The sequence below is a fragment of the Condylura cristata genome, unplaced genomic scaffold (assembly GCF_000260355.1).
Source record: "Condylura cristata isolate star-nosed mole 26May11 unplaced genomic scaffold, ConCri1.0 scaffold00017, whole genome shotgun sequence".
Classification (NCBI taxonomy): domain Eukaryota; kingdom Metazoa; phylum Chordata; class Mammalia; order Eulipotyphla; family Talpidae; genus Condylura; species Condylura cristata.
Window position 1 is genome coordinate 24218142 of NW_004567118.1, and position 12381 is coordinate 24230522.

At 50.8% G+C, this 12381-nt stretch overlaps 1 protein-coding gene across 1 annotated transcript in view; it reads right to left on the reverse strand.

Moving 5' to 3' along the window:
- Window positions 1–6345, reverse strand: part of HS3ST3B1 (heparan sulfate (glucosamine) 3-O-sulfotransferase 3B1) — a 36388-nt gene extending 30043 nt beyond the window's left edge. The window contains exon 1 of the mRNA XM_004685073.2: window positions 5310–6345. Coding sequence (XP_004685130.1) covers window positions 5310–5863 — 554 coding nt within the window. The 5' untranslated portion in view covers window positions 5864–6345. The remainder of the gene's footprint in view (window positions 1–5309) is intronic.
- Window positions 6346–12381: the final 6036 nt, after the last annotated feature.

Below are 12381 nucleotides of genomic sequence, written 5' to 3' on the forward strand. Positions count from 1 at the left end.
ACTCCCCACACATTTTTAATTATAAGTAATTTCAGTAATTCAGAGGATTATCTTATATAATCAGAAAGCTTTATGCCTTGCAATATTTTATACAAAAGGTAAATCATCTTACATAGTCCGAATGAGGTTTTGTGACATATTAAACTGTTAAAGAAAAAAAATCAAAGGTTTTTCTTCAAACAAAATAAAACAGCAAAGTGGGAGGGGGAGGGAATACTGTCACTTTAAATTACAAATTTATCTGGGAAAAATAGCTTTATAATTATAGTCTATGTTAAATTATAAATGTTTAATGATAAGGCTCCATTACAAAGGCAAAGTCTAATTTACTCAATTATTAATTCATAATTGTAGAAGTCAGATTTAATTCCTAATTGTAATATCCTATTTTGAGCAATATTTTTTTAGGACATGATCTGCAACCTGAATTTTAGAAACCTATTCAATAATATCATATCATTTGGAAGATAATAAGTTCAAATTAACTCCCATATTTCAGAATTTTATTTATCTAAAACAAACAGATTACTATTAAATATTGGCTATTTTGTTAACTCAGAGCATCTGGGAAAACACTTATGATTAAGTTAATTTATGTTATATTTTCTCCTCAACTTGTAAAAGATTAATCAACCATTTTATGGTCTAATTTAGGTGCCTAATTAAAAACAGAGCTCAACACATGCTACACTGTCTTGCTAATAAATCTCGACAGCTTTGTAACATGATGGTTTGTATTTCAAATTGTTGCATGTAAATGTAGATTTCTGATCTTCACCTAGCAGCCAGAAGCAAGCTACATACTTAGTTTAAACTCCGGGACTAAGAAAGTGCAATTACTTCAAAAAGGATTAGCCCCAATCAGATCTTATCTTAAACTTCCTGCAGTAAAGACAGAAGCTATCTTTGCCAGCCCATTGCATTTTTTTTTTTAAAAGACTAGGAAAATAGGGAAGAATTTTATGCTCTCTGCATTTGTTAAAAAATGGAGGGACGCTCACTATTCCCTACTTTGAAGTTTTTGAGAGATTTCTTAAGTTACTTGGTCTTCAGATCGAATTCTAAACAAAACTACTCAGGAGTTAGTTAGGCTTGTCTTCTGATTACTAAACACACGTTCTCAATCTTAATTTGGGGTGGGGGGGACTGTTTCAAATGACTAAATTCATGAATCCTAAGAAGGTTTGGAATATCTCCTATAGCTTGTGTCCTCCCATACTTCCCAGCCTTAAAAAGGGCAATGAAAGAGCAAATCGGCTCCCAGCAGGGACTCTCCCTGTGTGTTCACAACCTTTCTACCTAAGAAACACGGTTCTCATTTTAATGACTTCTCTGCCTGTAAGTGTCCAGTGCAACAGAGAAATAAAACTGTCATTGCTGTGTTGGCAGAAGTGTCCTCACCCATTTGTACATCAGAAAATTCTAACTCTTAAGGCAAGCCCAGTTTGGAACTCATCTGTGACCAACCTCACATGCTGGTCACTTAAGGAAAGAAGCATGGCACAGAGCCACCTCCTCACGCGACCTCCGTATCAGGACTGCATGAGTTGATATTTTAGCCTTGCCAGTAGAAAATGAGAGCACTGGGCAAGTTGTTAAACTTCTTCTCAGTGCCTGTGGTTCCTCGTCTATAAAACTACCTACTTTGTAGGATTATAATTAGGATTAAATTTGCTAATCCTACACTATTTGAAACAGTTCCTGATACACAGAAAAAGGTTTCAGAAACTGCTAACTACCAACATTATTAAACCACACACAAAATATTTTTTAATGGGTGACATTATTACAGTATCAGCGTACACAGCCAACAATGGGGAGAAGAGTCAAGATGGGGCAGAGTTCCTGCCACTGTAAAGTCTAAGGCATATTTCTACATAAAAATAATAATCATAATATTTGGCTCACTGAAGTCATTAAAATTCATGAAAATACCAAGTTTTAGCCAAAGCAAAATGAGAGACTTCTAAGAGATTGTATGAATTTGATTTTCAACTATTCAAAGTTTAAATCAGAGCCCAAATGGATGGATGGATGCTTTCTCCACTTCTGCACATGTAAGCTTCTGAATGATAGCAAAGCCCATCAACCCGCAGATGAGAAAGGCCAATTTCACCAAAAGTTTGAAGTCATTGGTGAGGTCCTCACAAGCACCTGCTAAACTGGGGAGACCTGACTTGAGAGGGAGCTGGATAATAAACCGGAAAAGTAAGTCTATGAGAGTGTTAACCGCAGGCTAAGTCATACCCCGGTTCTGGGGCAAATGAGGAACAGTTAGTATTAGCACATTTGATTTTCACTGAGGATAAGGCAGCAGAAAATCTGCTTTCCAGGCTTTTGGGAGGTCAGCTCTGCCTGGCCACCACGATGGGCTCGGACACCAACAATTCCAAGACTAAGGCAGACGGTGTCTCATTCTGCCAAATGAAAGTGCAATAAAATTCCGGGACATCATGCAAATTCATCCAGGCCCTGGGCTACTGGCTGGCCACTAGCAGGACTGTGTCTCAACCGATTGAACACATTAACCACTTGTTCAGAGGGCTAACATCTCATTCTCCAGCCTATTACCATGCTGACTCTCTAGTCAAGCATCTGTGCCCCTAGTTATTCAAAACTTTTCAAAGGGTCGAAATGTCCTCCAAAAGTCTCCTCTCTCTAATCGTCTAGTTTTGAGGGCTTGTTTTAACTACGTTTCTGAACTGTAATTCTCCGCTTAATTATTATTTATACCCTCTGCAATCTGCTGCCAGATTGCTCTCATGGAGCGGAAGATGAGCGTGGGGCACATCTCTGGCGAGCAGCGGGATTTGGGCCAGCATGAGAGAACTCCAGCCTGGGTGAAGGGTGTTTCCGAGGCGCCAGATTTGGGGAAGAGCATTCAGGGTTAGTCATCTCCCGCTGTGGTTTGCTTAAAGTTAAAATGACCACCTTCAAAATAATAAATCCGTAATTTGCCCAGACATCCAGATTATTCCTCATTAATTAAAATTTTTTAAACAGAAGGCATTTAAAAGAGGTTTCTTTGCCCCCTGCATAATACCTACTAACTCTGAGGCCACGCCCGGCGCCGCAGCCGCTGCCGGGGAACTCAGTGAGTGGCAAGTCGGGGGTTTGTAGTTCGTTACTCTGTCGAGGGCCTGTCACTGCCGCGGGTTCTGGGCCTCCAGCCCCAGAGCCCGCTCTTCAGTTGGAGGCTCAGGACAATGACAAGGTGCCCGCCCCGCACTCCCCAGCTACCTCCCTGTGACCCCCAAGTCCAGTCTCCAGGTCTCCCGGAGCCTGTCCCGCGCGAAGCTCCCTGGCGGCGCCCAGGCGGCAGGAGCACGATGAAGCTTTCCGGTGTGACTTCGTAATTCTGTGTTTCGGAGTCGATCAAAAAGAACGTGGCAGGTGGAGGGCAGCCGCCTAAGAGATTGCGTGAATCTTCCTGTGGGGATTTCCACCGCCAGCCCCAGGCGCTTCTAAAATCGCCCGACATTAAGGATTCAGTTCTTTCCCTGCCAGTTCCTCCCAACCCGGCCCTACTGTGTCTGATCTCAGAAAATCCCGGCTGCCTCCGGCCTCGGGTGAGTTCCCCCTAGAAGGGCGCTAGTTATAGTCTGCCATCTGGGCCCCTGGAAATCATCTTCCCAGGAAGAGGAGGAGTGGTGGTGGCAGAAGTAATAACAATACAACGGATGACAATGGAAACAATTAGAGAGGCCCCACTTGCCTCCCAGGCACCTGACCGCGCCAACGCGTTCTTTCTGTCTGCCCTGCAAAGAAGCAAACCACCCCACTGCACAGATGGAAGCGCTGAGGTCCCAGCAAGTCAGCAGCTAGAGCCAGAAAGCAAGTCTACACTTTAGATTTCAGAGCCACCCCACCCCCACCCCACCCCCAACCCCTTAACAATCGGCGGGGAACTTTGGAAAGAGTGACTGTCGCGGCTGGCTAAACCTCGAGACTAGGGCAATTCCTGACAATGAAAACATTAAGGACAAAGGGGAGAGAGAGTCTGAGAAGCAGGCGGTTTTAATCCGCTGGGGCAGTCCCCTTTTATCTTCCATCGTCTCCCAGTCCCAAAAGGGGGTGGGGGTGGGGTGGGGGCAGGGAGTGGGATTCTGTTCCACTCTCCGCTTTCTTCTTAAGACTCCAGCCCCTTGGAGGCTAACTGGGCTGGATGAGGGACTTGAGGGAGTGATTGTGGAAGTGGTGTTGTGACAGGAGAGAACGCAAGGAAGACGGTGGCCTGTCCCAGGCTTCCACAATGCCAGAGTCAGAACCCCAGCCCACCAGCCTTTCAGAAGTTCGGTCGAACACCATTTCACCCCAAAAGGCCACCAGGGAAACCTCGGGCAGACGTCGTGATTATGACCCCGAAGGAGTAGACACTTGGAACCCGGGCTCACACCGCGACCCAAGAATCGAGTTTCAGAAAGCCCCAGCTGCATTTCTCAATCAACCGACACAATGTTCTTTGGGTCCCAAAGTGTAAAGGGCCGGGCGTGCGTTCCTAACGCTTGCTCTTCCAGCACCGGGTCTGGGAGGCGGAACTGGAGGGCCGCGCCCCGGGTGCCGAGAAGCCTTCAAAGCAATGAGCCGCGCTTCGCCGCTGCAGTGCGCGCCTTTGCCCGACAGGGACCAGCACCGCTCCACGCTCAGCGCGCCGCGCGCCCGCCTGCCAGACAGAGGCGCAGGGCCACCCGCCCAGCTTGTACTTTAGAACCCAAACTAATTGCGAGGAAGTGGTTCTGAGTCTCCTCCGGTTCCAGCAAAAGGAGGGCTGTTCCCCCAAAGTTAGCAGCCTCCCCGCGGCATCGGCAGGACGCCGTCGCCCCCACACCCTATCCCCATCTGGAGACCAGAAGCTGGTCTATTAAGTTAGTCTAACGCCGAGACCGCGACCAACCAGGCACAGAACGTCCCGGGCTTGCAAAGGAAAATCTAATACTTTCGGGACACGGCCGCAATAGACAGGGTTCTGCGTTACCCTGCGTAACACCGTCCCAGTCGCTGACCCCCTTCGTTAAGAGGAACTTGTTTGAGTAACTCCAGGGCCACTCTGGTCCACTTTCACGCCAGAGCTCCTCGAGATGTTTCTATGGGTCCTTGGAGAGCGAGGAGCCCCAAGCACCTGGCACAGAGCTGGGGCAGAATTCGAGGCTCTGCCAGCCAGGAATCACCGCGCGGTGCTTCCCCCACCCCTCCCGCCCGCGGTGGTCCTAGTACCACTGTCACTTTCTCGGCACATGCCAACTCTCCCTCTTCCTTCGCTCCGGATGGTGACTGGTACCCGTGCCCCTAGCTACGGAGGGGAAACTCACCGGTACCAAGCGAGGCCCTTATCATAGCTGCGGTCGAAGAAGTGGGGTTCCGCTCCTACCGCACGCACGTCGGGGTGCACGCGCAGGAACTCGAGCAGCGCCCGCGTGCCGCCTTTCTTCACGCCGATGATGATGGCCTGCGGCAGCTGTTTGCTCCCAGACCCACTGAAGAAGCTCGAGATGGGGCTGGGGGCATCCGGCGCCTCGGGACTTTGCTCCTCCTGACTCGCGGCGCCCTCCGCCGTCTCCTTGCCCTCAGCCAGCGGCGTGGCTGGAGCTGCTGGGAACGGCAGCCTAGGAGGAGTCCCGTCCGAACCCGTGGCCAGGGCCGGCGAGGTGTGGGCCGTGCGGGCCCCGGAGCCCAGCAGCAGCAGCCCGGGCGCCGCGGCGCACGAGCCGGCGCACGAGTACAGGAACATATAGAGCCAGACGCAGAGCATGGCGAAGAGCAGCGCGAGCTTCCTCCTCACCGGCGGCGTGGGCGGCGGCTGCTGCGGCAGGAGCCGACCCGGGACATCGAGACTGGATCGGTCGCCGCTCAGGCGCTGCCCCATGCGCTGCGGGCGGGCGCGGCGAGGGGCATGTCTCAGCACATGGCGCGGGTCCCGCCGGAGCAGTGAGCGCCCAGAGTTCCCTAGCCCGCTGGACGCCTGGTGCGTTCAATTTATTGCCCCTGCGCGGCCGCCGCCGCCGCCGCCGCTGCCGCTGCTCTTCCCCAGGTGGAGGCCGCAGCTGTAGAGGCGGCGGCTTTTGACATGTTGCCCTGGGGGAGCAGCAACTAGAACGGAAAGTCGGGTGGCGGCAACTGCTGGCCAAGAGACTACTCCTCCGGTGGCACGACCTGCTCGGGGCCAGGAGAATGCTGCAGTCCGCGCCCGGGCCACTTTAGACGGTGCGCACCCCACTCGCCGGGACTGCCTGCTCGCAGTCGGAGCACTGAGCCTGGAGAGAGCAGCCTTGGTACTTCCCAGCCGAGGCTGCGAAGAACTGCGCAGGAAGAGCGCGCCGGACCGAGGGGGAGTGGGCGGGCCCGGGCTTCCGGAGTGACGGGTTGCGCCACCTACCAGAAAACGGGAGCATCATGCAAATACAAGCGCTTAGCTAAGGGTTCTGCAGCCAACCAGCTCCCGGAACGTGGGGGTGTGGAAAGACTTTGGGGCGGTGGAGAGCGATTCTGAGCTTTTATTGGCCGAGGTTTCAGGAGGTGGGCTCAGAGGGGTGGGGCCAGGGACTGGTGACAGGAGCAGATGATGAGAAGGATGCTGTAGTGACCCAGTGCTGGGAGAGGTCCGACCCCATCAAGTGTGGCGCTCGGTCACCCGCGCGTGCATTTCCGTACTCACTCCCAGGAAGCCAGCTTTGGCTGTAGTGGCCCAGATAGCAGGCCGAGAGTTCCCATTCCCATCCAGATGTTGTGCATGAGGATTCGTGTGTGCGTGTGTGTGTGCGCGCGTGCTTGTGTGTGGTGAGAATCTGGTCCGATGCGTACAGCCCACGAGCTCACCAGCGGAGGGGAGCCTTTCCAGGACAAGAACCGGTTTCGGGAGCTTGGGAGAAAACGTGTTGGGAAATCATTACCAACTTTTTCTTGAAGTTTTCTTCTTTATTCCTTGTCAGGGGTTGATCTCTCTCGGACTGCCGGATAGTTGGCATGGTGTAAACTGTCCTTAGGGAAAATCTTCCCTGCTTCCCAAATAACTGAGAAAGGTCAGGGGAGAGAAAGGAAAAATAAACAAGGAGATCGGGGCTGGCAAAAAGTTTCTTGGTCGAAAGTGAGTGTGAGAGTCATTCTGAATATGAATACGAGTGGAGGACATTGTGTTTAAGATAATGTTCTTTCCGTCTTTCTTTTTCTCTGAATAAATATTAAAGCCACATTCACCGTCATTTTAGGAAACTCTTGGTGGACCTGTTACTATAATTATCAGTTGCATTTTTTTTTTTTTTTGCTACTGATTTTGTAAAGTCAAACGTCAATCTGAAGCAAATCGATCACTGAGTTACACTTACTTCATTGTCAAGTTCTATCCAAAGCTGATCTTGCTTCTTCTTTTCCGTCAAATGACGTTTCTGGAAGTAGAGACAGAGGAGCTAAACTCCCCCGAAACTACAACCGCTTGCTGCGGAAAGTTGAGTCAAAAGGCGGCGCGCCCTGCTGAATTCTTGCCTCGCGTTTGAAGCTGGGAGGCATGGGATACTAAAGTTCATTACCACCGCCCTCCAGAAAGTTTTCAAAGCCTGCAACCTGGCTCCAGAGGGCCTCCAACGCCTGGCTGGCTGCGCGTGGTTCCGGCACAGAACTTTCCTTCCGATTCCGACCCCACTAAGGCCCCCCGGGGCTGAGTGTCGCCCACGAGGTGACTCACCGCCTGCCACCAACCGTGCAATATTTCACTGTCCGCACCAGCCAGCAGGCGGGACCGACCTGAGCCAGGGCCCCTTCGCCGCGCGGTCTGAAGAGAACGTCCCTCCGCCAGCTGCGCTCTCACTCTCTTCCTGAGTGAAAGTCCGCAAGTGTCACGACTCCAGAGCCCTGCTTTGTGTCCGGGTCCACAGCCGGGAGTAAACCGAGGAAGCCCGTCAGCATTTTGCACCGCGGCTTCGAAAATAAGGCAGAGGGCGGCGGCGTTGACCCTGGAGGATTCAACACCCCACCCGTGCACCCCGACGGTGCTTTCAGGGACCTTGAGCACAAAACGTTTTCCTCCAGAACAGTTGAGGGGGAAATAATTTAGGCGGAGAAGTTTGCTTTGCTTTTTAAATTTGCAGAAAACGTTCTTTCCAGGTTCTTTCCCCTCTCATGCTTATTCTTCGGAAGCGATTTTAAAATTTAATTGGCTATTCATTTAGTTTAAACTGTTAACACAAAAAAATATTATTCTAAGCACTGACCTGATGCTTGATTTTGGAAGAGAGCGGGAACTGTTAGAGTCTCTGAAGGGTGTGTCTTCACATTCAAGTTATTTCGGGGGGAATGAAGTTACTGTGTTCCATCTTTGGGCGTCCATGAGTTATTGACTCTTGTGGATGGTGGCGGAGGTTAATGATGGGTGTGTTCAGGCTAACTCGAGTGCCCATGTTCAACTTCGGGCCTTCCTGGCTGTGAATCTTAATAGATTTTTTGTTTGCTTTTCAAACGATTTTGATTATGCTGATAAAAGTGGTGTTTATCCCTGAGGATTAGCGAAGTCCAGCATGAAACTGAAAAAGTGAGCGATTACAAATCGACACGGCCGGGTACGTTTAGGATTGTTTTTCCGGAGGGGGGGGGGAATGTGAGGGGGGTGACAGGAGCTTGTGGAAGGGAAGATGTGGATATCTATCGGAAATTGCCCGGATTGCTCAGCAAAGCTAAGCGCCCCAGAGCCAATTAGCCGCCAGAGCTCACCTCGCTCGTTTTCAAGCCCAGTCAAGAAGACAATGGGGGAGTTCACAGTGCCCACCGCGCTCGGGGTTTCTGCCGCCAGAGGTCGGCAGGTCATCTGGGGCTGGGCAGATCCGGCACTCTCTGGGGGTGGCAGCGGAACGGAACCTGGACAGCTACCCGACGCTCAGGCTCTGTTTAGGCTGGTCTGGGCGCTGCTTTCTATAGCCAGCTGCACGGGGGAAATGTCCAGGTGCCGCGCTGACCTGGCCAAATGCTTTCTCTCATAGCCCCATTCTGCAGATGCTGAAGTCAATGCTCTACCCTGAACAGTGCTGGTGAGGCAACTGACCAGGAACCCAGTTTACCGTTGCTCAGCAGTGCAGGGGACCCCACACCTGAGCCTGGCACCACTAAGCGGCCACCACCCAAACCGGAAGAACGGCTTGCTTTTTATAAACTTAGTGGCATGTTTTGTCCTCAGGGAATCCAGAAAGGAGATCATTTAATCTCAGCATATCTATAAACTTGTGTTTTATTCTGGTTATTGTGTTTGGGTTTACCTAATGGGGTCCTCGTCTAGGGTTTCTGGGGTTTCAGTCTGGCAGGCCGGTCCACTCCTTTACAGAGGGACAGGACCTCATTAGGGCGCTGTCTGCCTTTCCTCTACTATAAGTTCTGCTTCCAACGATGCTCTGTGACCCCAAATTTCCCATGTGTAAAATAAGGGACTTGAGTTAGAAGATTGCGGCGATTTTTCTGCCCTACATCTCTCTGATTCTCAGAACCGGAGGGGAGGCGCCCGCAACTCCTGAAGACCTTCCGTTCTGAGCTTCTTTGGTCCTTACCCCATCACTACTGCCTCCTGGGCTGCAAAGGACACGTTTCCGGCGGCCTCCTGAACCGGTGGCCTGGAGCCCCAGTTCCTGTAGCCGGAACACTTACCCTCCTCCTACTCCCCCCAGCCCCTAGCAGGCGAGGCGCCCCGGGGAGTTCGCAGCTGCAAGTTCGCTCCTCCCTCGTCGGAGCTGGCTGGTGAAGCGCGGCCGCCTCCGCAGCAGCTCGGAATCCCGCCCGCGAGAGCGCGCTCGGTTGCGCTGGGTGGAGTGGAGATTGCGGAGAGCTGAGATTAGGGGTTGATGGGGTGGCGGGGCTGCCACGTCCAGCTGGTCTCCCAGGCACACAGTGAAGGGGATGTTCCCTCTTTGACTGTGCCCCAGGGCGCCTCGGAACCCAGTGGACGCCCAAACCTCCCACAAATGTAGGCTGCCACGCTACCCTTCTCCTCTTCCTGGGGTAAAAGGTGCTGCTGCTCAGCGCCTTAAGGCCGCCCACCCAGAACTGGGTCGGCCCGAGGCCTCGGCTGCCTCCAGCGGAAATTAGAAACTCCGTCTGAGTGGCAGGAGGGCTCCACCCTGAGGTGAGAACCGCTTTCCAGCACAGAGCCTCAGCTTCCCCCCCAGGCAAAGAGAATGGATGCCTCACTGGCATCTCTAGGGCTCCAAGCAGCGAGTAGTCAGCTTGAGGTGCTCACGAGGCCCTCTGTCAATTACAGAAGGGGGCTTGTTCTTACACTGCAGATGAGAAAAGCTGTATGACTTTTGTCATGAAGAGTCAAGATTGTGCATAACTTTCAAATTACTCAGCCACATTACACCTGCTTCAGACTGGGAGGGGCCTTCTAGCTAATGTGCAGGGCAGGGAATGTTGGGAAGACTGAGGGAGACTGGCTGGGGGGTGGGGTGTAATAATCACCCCCACCTTACTCCTCTTTGCTCCCTCTTGGCTGACAGCTTCCCTTCCTTGGAAATCACAGTTCTTGACTGGACCTCCTCCTCACACATCTGTGCTGACTTCAGTTCTGGAAAAATTGTCCCCCTCACCTCTTTAGGCGCAAGACAGATCCCCTGTCGATGCCAAAGCATTATGCTACATCTTATGTTCTCTCCCCCTTCAGCACCTTTGCAAGTAGGTCTTTTATTACACTCTCCTCAAAGTATGCAATTGGAGTGTGCCATGTCTTTCCAGCTGGGACCTTGACACCAAGACTGCATCACTTTTCCTTATCTAGTTCCCAACCCCTTGCAGGCTGTGTGATTTGTGGAGAGGCCCAGGGTTGGAGGCTGTGTCCTTCACAGAATCACAATGGGGAGAGGGGAGGCACTTAATCACCTTGGAGAGTGATCACCAAACCCCACACTGACCAGCACGGGCCTTAGCTCCTCCTCCTGCTAGTCACAATGGAGGAAGTTGTTGGCTCTTCCATTACCTTCTACCACTGTCCTGCAAATATCTTCCACCCCTCTTCCCCTGGTATGTTTTTGAACATGGAAATCCTCCAAGACCAATCCTGTCTTCAGCCTTCCTGCTCTGAGTTGCTGGACAAAATTGTGCAATTAAGAGAACTGGTTCCACTTGAAGTGTCCCAAAGCAAACTTCTTGTGGGCAGCTAAAGTTGCCCTTCCCCTCTTCTAAGTGTCTCCAGAAGGCCCACTTTCCCACCCTGAGACAAGCTTGACTTTTCTTCTCACCCACAACAGATAGCAGTTCTCAAACTTCTTTGATAACACAGACGATGCCAGGGGACTGTCTGCATCTTCCTGCCACCAAACCCCACAGTGACCAGCACCTGCCTCAGCTCCTTCTCCCGCTAGTCACAAAGGAGGAAGTTGCTGATCTTCCTACATAGAATCATTCCGGTTAGTGCTCTGGATCTCAGCACTTCCTTATTCTGGAATCTCTTTTCCCCTCCCCCTGCTCCCAGTCATCAGTCACTCCCTGTGTTGATTTAGTGCCCCCTTCCCCAGTGTGATGTCTGTGAAGGACAAGCTCCTCCATCTGCAGTCCGCAGCCTCCAGTTCTCAGCCCTCCATAACTGCAGAGGGTTGCCGCTGACAGCTAGGAGTAGCTGGTGACAGTTACCTCTGTGCCTTCCCAGAGGGTTGCTATCCAGTGAGTGGTCAAGAACCACATATCTGGTCTTCTCAGCCAACTCCAGACATCTCTGAGCGCATCTGAACCCCAGGAATTCCTGTGGGGTTGGCAGAGGATGCTGGCCCTCATCACAGCTGGAATTTTTCTTCTGTCCCAGAAACTGCATCTCCTCTCTTCTGCAGGTGTTAGTCCCAAGGCATTCCCTTATAAACATCCTGTATCCCTCCCTGTCTCTGCTGTGGTTCACATCAGCATCTAACCATGTTTCTTTTCTACTTTATCATCTGTTATTTTCTCTTCATTATGCTAATTTTTCTTTAATGATGAGAAATTATACAAACACTGAAAAATCAAATGTAAGAAATATAGAACAAGGTATGACTCTGATCTCAGACCCCTAGTCTCTCTCCAGCCAACCATATTGCTAAATATTTTATGCGAATATGGTAAACCAGTATATATTTCCTAGGCCTTTTTTTCTTTCAAATTGGAGCATCAAATAGCAATGTTCTACCATGCTACATGCTATTATTCCTTTTCACCTCATGTTTGCTTTAATGAAACACTAATTATAGTTAAATTAAATTTAAAAGTGAAGGAACTGCTGAAGTAACAAATGTCTCTTTAGCCTTGGGAGTGTGGTTTCCTAAAGATGTCTCTAAAGTTAGGAAGAAAATGGTTTGGATATCACTTGGCGTACTTGATTTGGAGACTTAAAAAAAAACTTTCATATTTCATTTATAGACTGTATTTATCACTCCTTTGCATTGAAAA